The sequence below is a fragment of the Cibotium barometz genome, chromosome 42 (genome assembly GCF_041138505.1).
Source record: "Cibotium barometz isolate CiBa-2024 chromosome 42, ASM4113850v1, whole genome shotgun sequence".
Taxonomy (NCBI): domain Eukaryota; kingdom Viridiplantae; phylum Streptophyta; class Polypodiopsida; order Cyatheales; family Cibotiaceae; genus Cibotium; species Cibotium barometz.
In genome coordinates, this window is record NC_141087.1 from 14895637 (window position 1) to 14913238 (window position 17602).

At 44.2% G+C, this 17602-nt stretch overlaps 1 protein-coding gene across 4 annotated transcripts in view; it reads left to right on the forward strand.

Annotated features, from left to right (window-relative positions):
- The first annotated feature begins 1399 nt into the window (after positions 1-1399).
- Positions 1400-17602, forward strand: part of ZWI (kinesin-like calmodulin-binding protein (ZWICHEL)) — a 114051-nt gene continuing 97848 nt past the window's right edge. The window contains exons 1-2 of one of the 4 annotated variants that reach the window (XM_086780741.1): positions 1499-2158; positions 2300-2616. In XM_086780741.1, the coding sequence (XP_086636867.1) occupies positions 2477-2616 (140 nt within the window). In that variant the 5' untranslated portion in view covers positions 1499-2158; positions 2300-2476. Of the gene's footprint in view, positions 2617-17602 lie in introns of all 4 variants that reach the window. The other 3 variants (XM_086780739.1, XM_086780740.1, XM_086780738.1) reach the window with 3 other exon arrangements.

Consider the following 17602-nt stretch of genomic DNA (forward strand, 5'->3'; position numbering starts at 1 on the left):
AAACACTCCTAATGTCTTTCTGTTAGAGCATTGGACAATGCCAAGTTGGAGAGACTAATGAGGAGGAGGAGACACGCAAGTGCACTAGAAAGATTGCACTAATAAGCAATTCCCATCCTTACAACAAGTAGTTGTTTTGCCAAGGTAACAAACATGTAAAACCCATTAAAATTACCAAATCTTAGCACAAGGGATGACCTTCCATGCAACATTGCACACTGAACACTCCTCCTTGGAAATGAAGAACCATTTTTAATCGTATGGGATTTCATGTGTTTGCATCCCTTCATGTCCATTGTCAAACGATGACTCTACAACCCCATTCATCTTTGACATATCATGCCTTCATTGTTTGTTAGTATCTTATGAGCACACCATTTCTCATTTTTATTTTGCTTTGTTTATGTTATAGGGACCTTCCCCATGCATTTCCAAGCACATGGTTATCGTATTCAACCTTAGATCCTTGCTAAGCCTTCACCACTAGGGTATATGCTTGTGGGCATTCACTCTCCCATTTTAAACCTAAGAGAAGGAAAACATTTACTAATTTAAAGAGAACATTGAAAGCTTGGGGCTGTATATTCCTTCCTAAAAGCCCTTCCCCAAGGGGAGAAGTGGGTGCTATGGCTCCAGCCTTCGCAACATTGAACAGTGAGAGATTTACCCATTATGAAAATGAACAACCAATAAGAAACCTTGTGTTAGTCTGAGTAAAAGGCAAAACAAGCATTTTGTGAGTCTCCTAGGCGTCCCTACCTCTCAAAAGTGAGAGATTTACCCATTATGAAAACGAACAACCAATAAGAAACCTTGTGTTAGTCTGAGTAAAAGGCAAAACAAGCATTTTGTGAGTCTCCTAGGCGTCCCTACCTCTCAAAGTGGAGGAAGTGGGTTCGAATCTACCCTGGTGGGGGCAAGTAATTTCAGTACTAATACTCTCACTACAAAACTAGTTACCAACCTTTGTGTGCTTGTTTTTCCACCTTCAATAAAAAAAAATAAAATTAGTTGCCAACCTTTGTGTGCTTGTTTCCCACCTTTTAAAGGCTTGTTTGTACATGAATGTTTGGAATCTGGATCCTTCTTATCCCCTTTGAAAGTTGGTATCCTCATTTTTTCGTTGGTGGGACAGCAACCACGTTGTTCAAATGCCAAACAAAGCTGGCCCATTGATGACAACAAATGGGACCTTGCGTCCTCTAGTGGTGTGTTGTCAGCTCCCTTCATCACTGATGGCACGAGTTCGAATCTCAATACCACCAAGCTTGCGACAATCGAATAGCAATGCGACATCTCGTGCTCACGGAAACATGTGAACCCAATCTTACAAGGTCCGTGAAGTTGATTGATCCACGTACATTTTGATGAAATATAAGAAGACAACAACTATTAGGGCGGCCGGAGTAGTGCCGGACAGCGTAGGATCTCTCTTGACATCGTGTCCACTTCGTCTGAAATCTCTCAGCTTATTAGTAATGCTGGGGTAGTTTTGTTTCTCTTTCTCTTCGTTCTGTGGGGGTCGTGACGACAAGAATTGGGCTCTTCTCTAAACTTAGGGCAATCTTGGTGTTGACTCTCTGTTGTTTTGTATTTTTTTTTCAGATCCTCCTCTCTAATTTGCTCTACATTTCTCAGAATCAGCATCTCTCTCTCTCTCCTCCTCCTCTCTCTCTCTCTCTCTCTTTCTTTCTCTCTCTGTGCGTCTAAAAAGGTACACAAGTAGTGCATTTAACTCGCCCGCTCTTCCCCCTTCTCTCTCTCTCTCTCTCGCGCCGATCCGGGTTCCTTTGTAGATTTCCAACAGTACCCCCCTCCCCCCCATTTGGACGATCCGGGTTCCTTTGTAGATTTCCAACAGTACCCCCCTCCCCCCCATTTGGACGATTCGGGTCTTTACTATTTCTTCCAATTCGATCAAGCCCACCATTGATTTCCTAGGTTTTCTTCACCGTTGGTTGCAGCCCATAATCTAATTTGGCATTTTGTTCATTGGACACTCGTGGAATTGGAAAATTTTGGCCGCCCGTTTGGGGCGATTAGAATGCACAACAATACAGATTCTTCCTGTGTATCATATTTGTTAAAGGCAATCGGTGTGTCCAAATATAGTTAGATTCAACCAGAGATGGATCCTTGCCAATTGGGCAGTTAATGGGTAACTCATCAAGCCAAGAAACACATTGTGAAACACATTGAGCCATCATCTTCTTTGCAAGTGGCCGGCCATTGCTTCATTATTTTAATGTTTAAATGCCATTCTCGCTTTATAATTGTCAACAGTCCTCTGGCATTCCAGGACCATGATGGCCTTCAAACTATGCGAGAAGCACCTCAGAATGTAGCTGTATGATCCAATTTTTTGGGTTATGAAGCCCCCCCCCCCCTGGCATAGCAATCTGCAGAAAACAGCAAGAAAATCTGAATGCCCTATCACAAGGCTTGAACAGGAAGTGTTGCTGAGATTTTCACCAGGATGGAAGGTACAGAGAGTGGTGGTGGGTTTGACAAGATTCGAAGGTCCTCTTCCCTCTCCAACAATGGTACCCCTGTCCATCCCAGCTCTTCAGTTGCGGCTGATGACGATTCTGACAAGGACAGCATAGATTCTGCTCGGTTAGTTATTGCATTCTATGGTTTGAAATGGAGATTGCTTTATAATTTTATGTAATGCAGCATCATGCTCTCATAACAAAACCAAACCTATCTTTTTTAATTTCATCCATCAGCATTTAGATCCACCTCTTTGTTAATTAAAGGCTTCGTTTGAACGAGGAGACATAGATATATACATTTCCTGTTTACATATGTTCTCAGAATGCTTAGTATGCGCCTTTTCTTGCCTCGAGTCTATGCATCATACATTGCTGCCATCTATTGTTTGAAGGGTACTTTTAGGTCCAGATATTTGAAAGCGTCCAGCACTTCCCTTGGCTAAATCTGACAGAGTACAGTTAGAAGCAGCCCTCTCAAGGTTTTTACCAGTGCTATTTTTGTCTCTTGACTTAAATTTGTAAGGCTAGGTGGTTCATAGCAAATGACAAAGTCATACTTGATTAAACAAAATGATTAGTACTCATGAGGATTAAGGCAAATGAAATAAGCACTAGGCTACATCAATTAATAGCTCTCAAGGAGCTTCTCTAGATCCAAAATCTTATTCGTGAATATCTCCATCAAATCTCCACAATCACTCCCCTCTCCCCTTGATTCTCTCAATCACTTGTTCCTTTCCGGAATATCTCAATCCTAGATTTCCTCTACTTTTGCACCTTTAACAACGTCCCCAACCCAATTCAACCTTTGGACACATACTATACAAAATTCTTAAGGTTCTTTAGACCTTCATATGTGCCCAAATTAACACGGTGCATGCGCTCCCCCTCAAACACGCATGGTCCATCACCACAATTTCTAGCACTTCCCCCTTGGAGATGGGCTTCCCTTAGGTCGTGTTGGGACTCACACACTCACACACAGAATAGGGTTTCCTGCAGATTAGGGGTAGTTGTAGAAATAGGAAGCTCACACAAAGAGAGAGAGAGAGAGAGAGAGAGAGAGAGAGAGAGAGAGAAAGTGTGTGGTTGATCACAAATGCAAGTCAACACTTGCATGTGAGTCACATCCATATAATATCCAAGTACAAAAGTTATATGGATAGAGTGTCCTTTCACACTTGATATCCAAGGGGAAAAACCAAATGGAAAAAAGTGCCCTTGGTTAAGCCCTGTTCACACGTAGCACTACTATAAGTGAGCATATTTTTTGAAAATGGCATTTTATCCAGCCCTAAAAAGGGGATTTTAAAGGTTTTTTTCATGTTTTTTAGGTCTTGCTGCTGGCCGGCTGCCCTTTTGCTGGACCGACCAGCAGCCCCCCTTACTATATATAGATTAGCTTGACCATTCAGCATCTTGTACCACATCATTGCACATATCCGGTACCACATCATCTGCTGCTGTTGCCGGCGCCTACACTACATCTGCCTCATCATCTTCGCCTGTTAGCTCCAGCACAAATGTTTTACATCAATACATCATTGGGACAGCAGCACTCTTTGCTACATATCATCTGCGTTTACATCAGTGCATCATCAGCGTTTACATCAACATATCATCAGTGTTTTACATCAGCATATCACCAGCATTTTACCTCAGCTTATGGGACAGCAGCCTTGTCTGCCACACAGTGCACACCAGTGTTTTATCTTCAGTTCATGGGGACAGCAGCCCTCACTGCTACATTGAGCACACCAGCGTTTTATCCATAGTCACAAGGGACGGGGGACGGGAACGGGACGGGGGACGGCCATATGTAGGGAACGGGGAGACGAGGGTAGGAACGGCACTTAAAAATTACTTTGTCAGTACCACCCACTCGCCTATACGGGCAAAGCTTGCATGCCCATGGCTGTGCACCACCTCCATGAGGGATGGGGTGTGATTGACCTCATCCCTCCATGTCCATCCCATCATCCTTCTACAGGTAGTTGGAACTTGAAGAGCCACTACCACAAGGAGGATGCCATGGATGATGGATGCCTCCTTGTCTCTTGATAGCTTGAGAGAGAGAGAGAGAGGGAGTGAGGCTTGAGCCTTGAAAGTTGAGGGAGAAGTTGAGTGTGAGGGTGGGTGGGTGTGTGTGACGTGTGTGTGTGTGTGTGACGCTTGAGAGTGTGTGTGTGAGGGGGAGAGAGTGTGTCTTGAGAGGCTACAGCTTGCTTGTGTGAGAGCTTGAAACTTGAGACCTTGGCTCTTGAGGCTTGCCATTTGAGGGAGAGAGAGTGTGTGTGTGTGTGTGTGAAGCTAAAGCTTGAAGTGTGAGAGGGAGTGTGTGTGTGTGTCTTCTTATAGGGAGGGAGGCAAGAGAGAGGCCAAGGCCCAAAGCCTCAAAGGCTCAAGGCTAAAGGCCCATGAAAAACCCCTCCCAAACAGCCAAAAAAAGGTAAAAAATGTGACCATTGCCCAAACAGTAACCTGCGGCGTTCCCATGCAGCCGTCCCCCACAACCGTCCCCTCCTGGATCCGTCCCCGGAACGCTGTCGATGCCCAACTGGGGACGTCTGTCCGTCCCTGTCCGTCCCTGTCCCACAGTGTTCCCGGGACGGCGTCCCCCCGTTCCAAGGGTCCGTCCCCTCCGTCCCCTGTGACTATGGTTTTATCTTCAATACATGGGGACAACAACCCTCTCTACTACACAGTGCACACCAGCGTTTTATCTTCAGTTCATGGGGACAGCAGCCCTCTCTGCTACATAGAGTACATCATCATTTTTCTTCTACAGTCTACCTTGGGACTGCAGCCCACTCTCTGCTACAGTACATCATCGTTTTTCTTCTACACTTTACCTCGGGACAGCAGCCCTCTCTGCTCACCATCTCACATCATCGGATGGCAGCCCTCTCCGCTTATCTTCACCATCGATACCACTCGGGACGGCAGCCCTCACCTCTCACTCAGGTATTGTAGCACCCTTGTCACCAGAGCTTGCACCACTCAGGACATCAGCCCTCTTTGCTCCTCACTACCACTTAGGTATTGCAGCACCCTCGTCACCGGAGCTTGCATCACTCGGGACGGCAACTCTCTCTGCTCTTCATCACCCCTTAGGTACCGGAGCACCCCCGTCACCAGAGCCTGTATCACTTCACCTTCCGCTGCCCACTACCACCTCAGAGTGCCTTTGCATCCACCGACGCGAGCCTTCGACACCGACCACCTTACGCAGTGTCTTTGCCTCACATCGACGCGAGCCTTTGTCATCGACCGTGCTTCAGCTCCGACATCGTCTTTGCTTCTGCACTAGTCTTCTATTCAAAGTCTCCTCACATCAGAGGGTCTCTTGTACATATTTTCACTCACCATCATATATACACTCACTCACCCATTTCATGTTGTGTTGATTTGCTTTGATCACTCGTACATCTGGTTCTTTCGTCCTTTTAACACATATGCCTACAAATCCCCCCTGTAGTGTAAGTGTGAACTTGTACAAGGTAGCAGATCACTTTGTATGAGAGTAAGCCCAAAGCTTTGCGGAAAGCTTCAAACTTCTCGCGAGGTAAAGCCTTTGTGAACAGATTTGCAACGTTATCCTTTGTATGGTAGTAAGATAAATTGATCTCCTCTGCATGTAATCTCTCTATGACATAGTAATAATGAATCTCAATGTGCTTGGTACGTGCATGAAACACGGGATTTTGTGCCATGGCCATAGCACTTTGGCTATCAGTGAGAATGGTGGTGGGTGTTTGTTGACACTCACAAAGATCAGCCAATAATCTCCTCAACCATACACAATCTACTGAAGCTGTTTGCCCTGTACTCAGCCTCGCAAGTAGATGTGGCAACAGTGGGTTGCTTTGTACTCAACCAAGGTATGCATGAACTGCCAAGAAAAAACAATTCCCATTGGTGGATTGCATGGTATCATAATCGCCAGTCCAATCTGAATCACTGTATGCATAAAGTTGCAAGCTGCCCCCCCTGGGATAGAGCAAACCAAGATCTAGGGTACCTTGAAGATAACAGAAAATGTGTTCGACTGCTTGCCAATGCTTTGTGCCTGGGCTGTGCATGAATTTGCTCAATAGAGACACCCCAAAAGATATGTCAGGCTTCGTGTTATACAAGTAAATGAGGCATCCCACTGGCTGGCTGGCTGGCTGGCTGTAAATGCCGGCCTCAAAAGGCTCACCAATATCATGCATTGTAAACCATACAAGTAAATGAGGCATCCCACTGGCTGGCTGTAAATGCCGGCCTCAAAAGGCTCACCAATATCATGCATTGTAAACCATACACCTGGTTCTACTGGAGTAGAAATTAGCTTACATTCTTCCATGTGAAACCTTTTTAGCAAACTTTTTATGTACTTAGTTTGCTGCATAACAATGCTATCATCTCTATGCATAAACTGTATGCCCAGATAGTAGTGTAAAGGCCCCAAATCTGACATATCAAATTCAGCTTTCAAATCAGCCTTGAAATCTGAAATTTGTTCTTTGCTAGTCCTTGTTATGAGCATGTCATCTATATACAAGATGACAATGAGAATATCGGCACCTGTTTTCTTCACATACAATGTGCTTTTAGCTGGACTATTCACATAACCTTGGCTGGTTAGTTGAGCATGTATTTTATCATACCAAGCTCTTGGAGCTTGCTTTAACCCATACAATGCTTTGTGTAACCTGCATACTTTATGTTCCTCGCTAAGAACTACCAAACCAATGGGCTGATTTAATATACTTCCTCCTGTAAATCCCCATTTAAGAATGCAGTTTTGATGTCCAACTGATGCACTTTCCATCCTTTATGTGCAACCAATGCAATCACTGATCGGATTGTAGTCATCCTCGAAGTAGGAGCAAAAGTCTCCTCATAATCTATTCCCTTTTTCCGAGAATAGCCTTTAGCCACAAGTCTTGCTTTGTACCTGTCAACGGTACCATCAGACTTCCTTTTGACTTTGTACACCCATTGTGTGTGGGAGCATATATTGATATATACCCACTATTGGGCATTGATGACGTTAGTGGGGATGTCGTAGTATCTAGTCCATACTATGCATGATGGAGTTGATGGTTTATTGTCTTATGGATGACTACCAGGAGGTTATAAATTGCACTTTCTTATAAGGTGAATTTGGGCATGTTCTTGGATTCATCTAGGTATATCTTTATGCTGTATTAGCGGACATGCAAATCTCACGTTGTGAAGTTTTCGTCCAAGTTGCAGCCAGTTGATACTGTGTTAATTCTTTCTATCTTTAGTGGTGCATATGCCCTATCAACTATCTTTTTGTTGTAATAATTCTTTCTATTTGTTATGTTCCTTGGTGCTAGGCTTCATTATGGTTGAGTCTGGCCTGTATCTCCGGAGCTCTGATAGAAACTTAATACATAGACCTTTGTATGAATGTATGCTGTGTGTGTGCGTGGGGTGTGTGTGTGTGTGGGAGCATATATTGATACCAAGTTCTACACCCACTATTGGGCACTGATGACGTTAGTAGGGATGTCGTAGTATCTAGTTCATACTATACATGACGGAGTTGATGGTTTATTGTCTTATGGATGACTACCATGAGGTTATAAATTGCACTTTCTTATAATAAGGAAGATTGGAGAGTTCACCCGTTTCAAGCTACAACGTGAGGAGTACGGAAGCACCATCAACAATCCCATCCATAAACTTCTTGGTAAGTTGCCTACTTCCTTTGATTCTTTCAGGGATAATATTTATTTCCGTGATCCTCTCCTCCCTTTTGACGAAGTCGTGAGTTATCTCCACGACAAGTGCATGATTCACGGAAAAGCCAAGTCAGAGTCTGTCTTTGTTGCCTCTGATGAGGAAAAAGGCAAAGGCGGAAAAGGGAACTCCAACAACAACAACAATAAAAACAAAGGCAAAGGCAAGGGTAAACAAGATTCTAAGGAATCCAAGGACAAAAGCAATGAATGTGATTATTGTGGTAGATCAGGTCATACAGAGTCTCGTTGCTTTGCTCGTCGTGATGATTCTTGAGCAACCAAAGCCAAGTATAAATCCGAGGATGCTTCTAAAGCATCTGACAAGGACAACACCAAAGATAAAAGGCAAAGTTTCAGAGGAGGGATTTGTCAAAGTTGCATACATGGCACTCACAGATTCATCCACTTCTTCACAGGATTCACTCCTCGTGATCACAGATATGACTTCTCCGAAAGAGGTTAGTGACACACCTGAAGCGGTGGAATGGGTTGGTGATAGTGGTGCTTCTGTCCATATGACCAATCAGGCCCATATCTTGGAGGACTACCAGACTCTCTCTTCTTCAGTTCTCATCGAGACGAGAAACTCTTCACTTCCTGTCACTAGTGTTGGTAATGTTTCTTTGGGTTTCTTTGCCACCTTACATGATGTTCTTCATGTACCACGGATTTCCAAAAATCTGTTTTTAGTATACAACGCTTCTCAAAAGGGACTTGGTGTGTACTTCGATGATGAGGTCATCGAAGTAATCGATAGGAAGACTCTCTCGGTTGTTGCCAATGGAGTCCATAGTGGGGGTCTCTACAAGATCATCAATTTTTCTTCCTAGATCCCTCACATTGATTCCCATCATCAGCTTTTCTCTCCCTTGATGGCTTTGGTTTTTGAGGCAGATACTTCTCTGTGGCATTCTCGCTTCGGTCATGTACCCATTGCTGCCTTACTGAAGTTCCATTCTAAGCAGGTTGTACCTCAGCTCAAGTCTCTCTCACATCTGCTCATCCTGCATGATGGGCAAGCATCATCGAGATGCATTTCCAGAGGAGGCCACTCATCGAGCAACCCGAAGACTGGAGCTTATACACGCAGATCTTGCAGGACCTATGGAGGTTGAGTCTCTTGGAGGGGCTTGATATTTTCTTCTTCTTGTGGATGACTTCACTCGCAAAGTCTGGGTATGTTTTTTGGCTTGCAAGTCAGATGCTTTTGCCAATTTCAGGACTTGGATCGTGATGGTGGAAAATCAGTCTGGGGGTAGAGTTTCATTCCTCCGGACTGATAATGGTGGCGAGTTTGTACCATTTGATGACTTCCTTGCTTCGAAGGGCATTTGCCGACAGACTGCAGTTCCTTACACTCCTCAGCAAAATGGAGTTATCGAACGAAAGAACCGGACCATCAAAGAGATGGCTTGTGCTTTGTTGCATCATGCAGGTCTCCCTCCTGTTGAAGCTGTGGCTACCTCAGTTTACCTCATTAACCGCTCTCTCACAAAAGAGGTTGAGGGGATGACTCTGGAGGAGGCTTTTATAGGACACAAGCCTTCTGTTTCTCACCTTTGTGTTTTCGGTTGTGCTGCTTATGTGCATGTCCCAGATAAGAAAAGGACCACGCTCACACCGAAGTCAAAGAGGATGATCTCACAGGCTACAGTCTAAGATCCAAAGGGTACCGTTTTTGGGATCCGGAGGTTGATGACATCATCATTTCCCGTGATGCTCGGTTTGATGAGAGCTTGTTTGGCATTGATTCCTCTCCATCTGATGCATCTTCCGAGTTCCGACTTTCTAGATGATCCATTCCCGTCAGATGCTAGTGATCTTATATCTCTTCCACATCCAGCTCCTCCTCCTCCTCTTGCTGCAACCCCGGTGCCAATTGCTACTTTACAGCCTCCCGTTCTTGTTGCACTAGCTTTTGCATCTTCCAGTCCCTCTATGAGTCTTGCTTTGACTCTGGGATTACCCTCGCCAGTGCTTACTTCATCATCACTTCTAGTAGCATCGGATGAGTCCTCTATTGCAGCTGGATCTTCTTCTTCACGCTTTGAGTGGAAGGCTGGCCTACCTCGGTGGGTTGAGCAACTCTTTAGAGATTCTGGTCTCACTAATGCACAGCTCCATAACCAGATCTCTACCACCACCCCTGGACCTCACCGTTCATCTCGGGCTTCCACATCTCATAAATATGCTCTCATGAGTTCTCTACACGTGATTGATGAGGTTGAGAGTCCAGAGGAGGCTCTTTCATAGCCGTAGTGGTGGCAAGCCATGGAAGTAAAGATGGCCGGAATAACACTTGGTCTTTGGTGCCACGGCCTTTACATTGTCGTGTTATTGGTGTGAAATGGATTTTCAAAGTCAAGTTTCATGCAGATGGTTCTTTGGACAAGTACAAAGCCCGCCTTGTTGCTCGAGGATATGCTTAGAAGGCAGGTGAAGACTTTGGGACATTTGCTCCTACAGCCAGGTATACCACCATCAGGATTGTTTTGGCTCTGGTTGCACACTTCAGATGGCCCGTGTTCCAGATGGTTGTCAAATCTGCTTTTTTGAATGGAGACTTAGAGGAGGAAGTTTATGTTGAGCAGCCTCCTGGTTTTGTGATTCAGGGACAGGACACCCATGTGTACCTTTTGCAGAAGGCTCTTTATGGTCTCAAACAGGCACCTCGTGCCTGGTATCGGAAGATTGATGCCTTCTTGTTATCTCTTGGCTTTGAGAGGGCATATGCTGATAACAATCTCTATGTGCTTCTTTCTGATGGAGATATTTGTGTCATTGTTTTGTATGTTGATGACCTCATTCTTTCTGGCTCAGATACTAGGTTGGTCACACAGGTTCAGTCCAAGCTTTCAGAGACATTTGAGATGTCTGATCTTGGTCTTCTACATTATTTTCTTGGGTTGGAGGTTTGGTAGAAAGATGAATGTATCTTCATTTCTGAGCAGAAGTATATGTGAAGAAGCTGCTCTCACTTTATGGGTTGTCAGATTGTACACCTCTCTCTTGTCCTATGGATCCCAATGCTGCCAAGTTATCCAAGGAGGATGATACACCCTTGGTGGATTCCACACCACAGATTGTTGGCTCATTGCTTTACCTTGCCAACACCCGTCCAGACATCTTCTATGCTATGAGTGTCCTCAGCCAGTTCTCATCAGCCGCTCGAAGGTCTCATTGGCAGGTAGCTTTGAGAGTTCTTCCTTATCTTCAAGGTCTACATCTGGATATTGCTCATGCTTGGTTTTGGATTGATTTCTTGGAAGTCTCAAAAGCAAAGGACTGTTTCTGCTTCTTCCACTGAGGTTGAGTATAAATCCTACTTCTCTCTTCCACTGAGGCACTTTGGATTCATTAGATTTTGGAGCATTTGTGCTGTTGCTCTAGCTAAGAATCCTGTGATACGGGGACGATCCAAGCATATTGAAGTGCATTATCATTTTGTACGCGACTAGATTGAGTTGGGACTTCTTCGACTGGCCTACTATTCTACCAAGGACAATGTGGCTGATCTCTTCACACCAAACCACTTGCGAGAGCTACTATGGAGGTGTTACTTCAGCGTGTTGGTATTGGACCGCCCCTCTCGCGCGCTGAAGAGGAGGTGTTGGATTATATCATCTCCAGAGAGTCTACATCACCTTTTCATGCTTGTACTGGTCATTTTATGAGGCCCTGCATTGGCATATTTTAGTAGATATTATTTAGCATTTTTGTACCATTTTAGGCATTTTTTTAGCATTTTATGCTATTGGTCTGCTATCGGCTTGCTACAGTTGGCTGACCAGCACTCTGGGGGAGTATATAAGGGCTGACCCCTCTTTCCCCCATTTCATCTCATTCTTTTGCATCTTGTTGAGGTCATTAGCAGTTGCTTCTGCATCTTACCATTGTACAGCACCTACGGGCTTCCCTCCAGCTCAATTTTCAGCAATAAACATCTTTCCAGCATTTACAGGCCTTGTACCTGGGCCTACATATGTGTTTTCTATTTCCTTCACTTTCTTTCAAGGATAGTAGCCCTCTCTGCTTATCTTCACCATCTTCTCCAAACTCTGATGTGGACCACACAGGGAATGGGACTTCTTACTGAGAGGAGAGCCCCATTCAAGATCTTACTTTGGGAGACGATCATCCCATCTACATCAACTCACCTTCACTACCTTTGCCATTCACGATCTCCCTCTCTGACTTTATCAGACTTTGCTTCTAGAGGGGGATACTGTAGGAAATATGAAAGCAAGAGCAAAACTAGAAATGAAACAAGAATAAATGAAAGACAAAGAGTTACCTTGAGATGAGTGTAGACAAGACACAAGATTGATACTTTCATTGATGTGACACCTACAATATATAGGTGAGAAGTACAAGATAGAGCATGAGTGCATATGGGATAAATCCCTGAGTGCCACGTGGCATACACTGAGATGACCAAGACTAAAAGTACTCCTAGTGAGCACTTATTTCCAACACCCTCCTTAAGTGGACACTAGGAGGAAGACAAAAAGACAAGACTATGACATGACAAAAGATAAGACCAAGACAGAGAGACTAGACAAGGATTGAGAGACAAGCTAGAAGACAAGATGGACAAGACGAGAAGATAGAAGACAGACATAAAGACTGATAAACTGAGAGACAAGACATGATAGACAAAGATCCTGAGACACCCCTCCTTTCTTTGCTAAGAATGCAGTGTCAGTTACCTTTTGTTGTTTTGTTCTTTCCTCTTCTTGGAGAGCATTGATGATACCTTCAAGAGTAGGATTATTGTGATACTTGAAGGTAGTGACAAGAGTAGCATAGATGTCAAGTAAGCTTTTGAGAAGCACAGCAATAGCAATATCTTCGGAGATGGTGGACTTTACTGATGCAAGCTGAACCATAAGACTGCGAAAATAATTGACATGAGAGGCTATAGTAGCTCCCTCCTGCATATATAGATCAAAGATGAGATCATAAGTGCAATCTTAGAGTTTTTAGAGCGGGGTCCGAAAAGGGTATCCAAAGTGATCCATGCTCGAGAAGCAGACTGTATGTCGGAGATGTGATGAATGTAATCATCTCCAAGACCGAGCAGGATGATAGCATAGGCTTTGTCATTCTTGGCAGTGGGAGCATAAGTGATAACTTGCTCAATGTCGGAATCTTCGGGAGCAGCATGGTGAACAACGTCCCAAAGACCTTCTTTCATAAGATGGCACTTGATTTTGATTTGCCAAGTATGAAAGTTGGAGCCATTGAATTTGTCGATAGACATGAGAGAATGAGTAGAAGAGGCCATGTGGGAAGGTCTTACCTCTTGCTAAAATGCAAGGGCAGTGTCTATTCCCTTACAAGATTGCAAAAATGAATGAAAGAAGAGATCCAAACTGTTTTTAGAAGCCAGCTCTCTCACCACTTGTCAGGGCCATAGCATGTGACAGCCCATCGAAGCATGAGGAACTAGCAGTTTGCAGATATGAGGATAAGAAAAGGACTGACCAGCAAACTGAAGGAGACAATGCACAGTATCTTGTGGATTCTTCAAGAGGAAGCGATGGCAGAACTGAATTGCCTTTAGATGATGCGTAGCCTGTAGATGAAGAAACACCGCCTCCAGCAGATAGACGTAGGTTGCTGCAGAGGTGTAATACAGCAGTACGAGTGCTGCTCCGACAGTAGCTGCAGGTATGAAGTGATGCGCAGACTGTAGAGGATGAAGCGCCAGCAGCAGCAACTTGAAAACAGGCTGGCGTAGGAGTGCGCAGCAGCTGGGAAACAGGCCGGCGCAGGGCGTAGGAGTGGACAGACAGTTCAGGCCGGCGGGCAGCTGTTCAGAATGTGAATAGGCTGGTCCCAAGAGTTGAGAGCAGCTAGGGAGATGGTGGGCTGAAGCTATGGTGGGCAACACAGGGCAGGAGCAGCCTGCTCTGATACCATGTAGGAAATATGAAAGCAAGAGCAAAACTAGAAATGAAACAAGAATAAATGAAAGACAAAGAGTTACCTTGAGATGAGTGTAGACAAGACACAAGATTGATACTTTCATTGATGTGACACCTACAATATATAGGTGAGAAGTACAAGATAGAGCATGAGTGCATATGGGATAAATCCCTGAGTGCCACGTGGCATACACTGAGATGACCAAGACTAAAAGTACTCCTAGTGAGCACTTATTTCCAACAGATACATTCCTTCTACACTAGAGTGTTAGTGTGGGACCCTGACATCCTTCATTTTTTCTCATCTTCTCTCATGGTCCCCTTTTTGGCCTGAGAGGGGGTGTGTGATAATGGCATTTTATCTAGCCCTAAAAAGGGGATTTTATTGGATTTATTAATTTTATTCTTGTTTTTTGGGTCTTGCTGCTGGGCGACTGCCCCTTCCACTGGGCCGACCAGCAGCCCACATACTATATATAGATTCGCTTGAACATTCAGCAGTTGTAACATGCAGCGGAAGCATTTGTAATTAAGGATCCTGTCACACAAGTCTCACACCGCCTTCTGTATCCTGAGTTTCGCGAGTTTAGCAATCCACTTTTATGACTTCAAACTTTAAGAGATTTAGAGAGATGGAGATAGAAATTGTACACCAGATTGGGTACCGAATTACCCACTGAAAGGCCCCCTATCCCATTACTGGAATAGTATTTGCTTTATTACTTTGAAGAGAATGACTTTGGACTGACGATAAGCCAAACGCAAGATCTCGGAGGACCAAGAGTCAGGTTGAACTGTACACGGCTGTAGAAGCACCAATAATGACCGATCTCAAGCCTATGCACTCTTCCCAATGGAATGAGGGAAGGCTGCAAATCTAAGGCTGAGGTAGGGACTGTTTGGGACTGTTCTAAGCTATGTATGAAGGCTGAAATGAATGAATGAATGCGGGCTACCTTCACCGAAGTGCTGTAGCAAAACGATGATGATATGTATGCTGAAAACTGCTTCTATGCAGATAACGCAAGTCTTCTGATGGGCTGAATGCTGGGAACTGATGCGTTTTGTTGATGGAGGCTGAGTGCACACGCGTAGATGCTGTAGGATGAAACGCTGGCTGAAAACGCTGATGGCTATATGCTGAATGGTCAATCGTTGATGCTCCTTAGGCTGAAGGCTCCAATGCTTGATGCTTGATTGCTGAATTATGAGATGATGGATGGAATGATGCGAAAGCAAAGCTATTTATACTATCTATGGGCTGGTCGGTTGACATTTAATGTTGGTTGACTGGAACACAAAGTGCAATACACGACTTGTTCATGATAGATAATGGTATTAAATGCTAAAAATATGGAAAAAATGCTAGATAAATGCTAATAAATATCCTAAAAATACCAGATGCTATTTCAAGGCTTCTGCAATGGTCTATGTGCAATGAAGGAATGATATGCAATATGCAGAGTGATTTCTAATGCAAACCCTAAGGTTTCTACTTACTCTACATGCATGAATGATTCTCTCCAAGTGGGTTAAGGGACTTGATTGACTAACTGACTCACTATGGCTGAGGAATGACCTACGTAGCTGATGCCTGACATATCCTAGATTGACGAGTTGAATCTTAGGGAAGCTTTTCGAGGGTTCCCTACAACCACTTGGAGACTTTTGTCGTAAAGGATTGCGACAAATTGAAGACTTCCGTTGACATTGACTCTACTTGCAATTATGGAAGCAAGTAGCAAGCGGGAGGAGCAGGACGCCGTGTTCACATACCCTGTGTAGTGTTCTCTTGTCCTACGTATTGCATGACTACTATGCAGGATCGTGCTTAATGATGATTAATGCAAAGCAATAAAGATTAACACTAATCACACGCTCATGACATAGAGAAGTAGAGAGAAGGAGAAGAGAGAGTCTCTTTACCTAACCTACTCCTACTATATATTATTGAATGAATGAGTAATTACAATGATTGTCATAGATCCAATGTAGATCTAGACTATGAATGCTATGAATGAACTTATGCTTACTGTCCTTCACTGTGCGTTAATGGAAAATGCTGGTTTGGAGATGTACTTGGTTGATCCAAACTGTTAGACTGTATATCCTTGGTCTTGGCTCTGCAATCTGTGTCTTTGAATGATTATGAATGACCCATGACCTGCCTTTATATAGGAAAGTGATAGCAAGTCGTAATCAGGTCGGTTTTCACTTTTCAGGCCATATAAAAAGTCATCAAAAATGTCATAAAATGTGTTCATATTGTGCCCATAATATGTTCCAACCATTGGTGCATGTCCTAGGCACCTCCGGGCACCTATAGGGCCACCAAATTGATTCCAAACTGCCCATATACGACCTATAACGTTGCCCTTAAGGCGGCTGTAAGGACGACCTATAACGTTGCCCTTAAGGTGGCTGTAAGGAATAATCATGTCTACGTGGCACCGGATTAAGGTGTGTACGTGACACTACATGCTCTCTTGAAGATTGTTTCTACCATGTGTGGATGGAACAATAGAGAGTTGATGGTAGGGAACATGGGCACTTGAGAGGGTAGTGTGAGTTAAAGATCTTCACCGACAACCATATTGTTTGCAATATTGTATTTATATGCATTGGTATGGAAATCTGGTCAGACTTGCCCATGACACTATGTACTTGATTCTCCCAAGATCAATATACATTATTTGAGGGAGGGGCCGGCCGTCCGGCTCATTGTGCGTCTGATGGTACCCACTTTTGAGGTCAACACCTTAGCTCCATTTAGCCTTTCTAAGATGTAATCAATTCGAGGCATAGGGAACTTGCTCTTGATCGTTAGCTCGTTGAGCGCTCGATAATCTACACAAAGAGTAATTTGTGGAGTTGTCGGTCCAACTCCGTCTCCATGGCCTTGCTCAGGTGATATGGAAACTTACTTGGGGGTTTGGAACCTGGGAGGAGTTCAATTTTGTGGTCCTCCGGTCTAGATGGGGGAAGCTTAGGACGTAAGCTATCATGAAGTAAAATCTTCTGGAAGAACCAGTCATGGAGGGCCTTGTGAAATCGCGCACAAATTCTGTGCCATGAATGACTAATTTAGCACGACGAGCTTCAAACTTGATTCTCGTTGTCATGCCTGTGCTAAATTCCTCACTTTCTTATCTACTGAGGTCAATGAGAAACAAGCTCGTCGAGCGGCCTATTCCGTGACCACGTCCTCTATACTGCCATTGTCAAACAAGACAACAATTCTCTGGCCACCTATGTAGCCAAATGTCTTGAGCAATTCATTTGGCTCATACTCCTGGTCGTGGTTGCTCTTCTGCTTATCTTCGAGCTTCCTGGCTAACAATGGCGCCAACCATAGGAGTGGGAGTTGAAGAACTAGCGATAACCTAGAGGGTCAATGTGGGAGGTTGGCTCACCACAG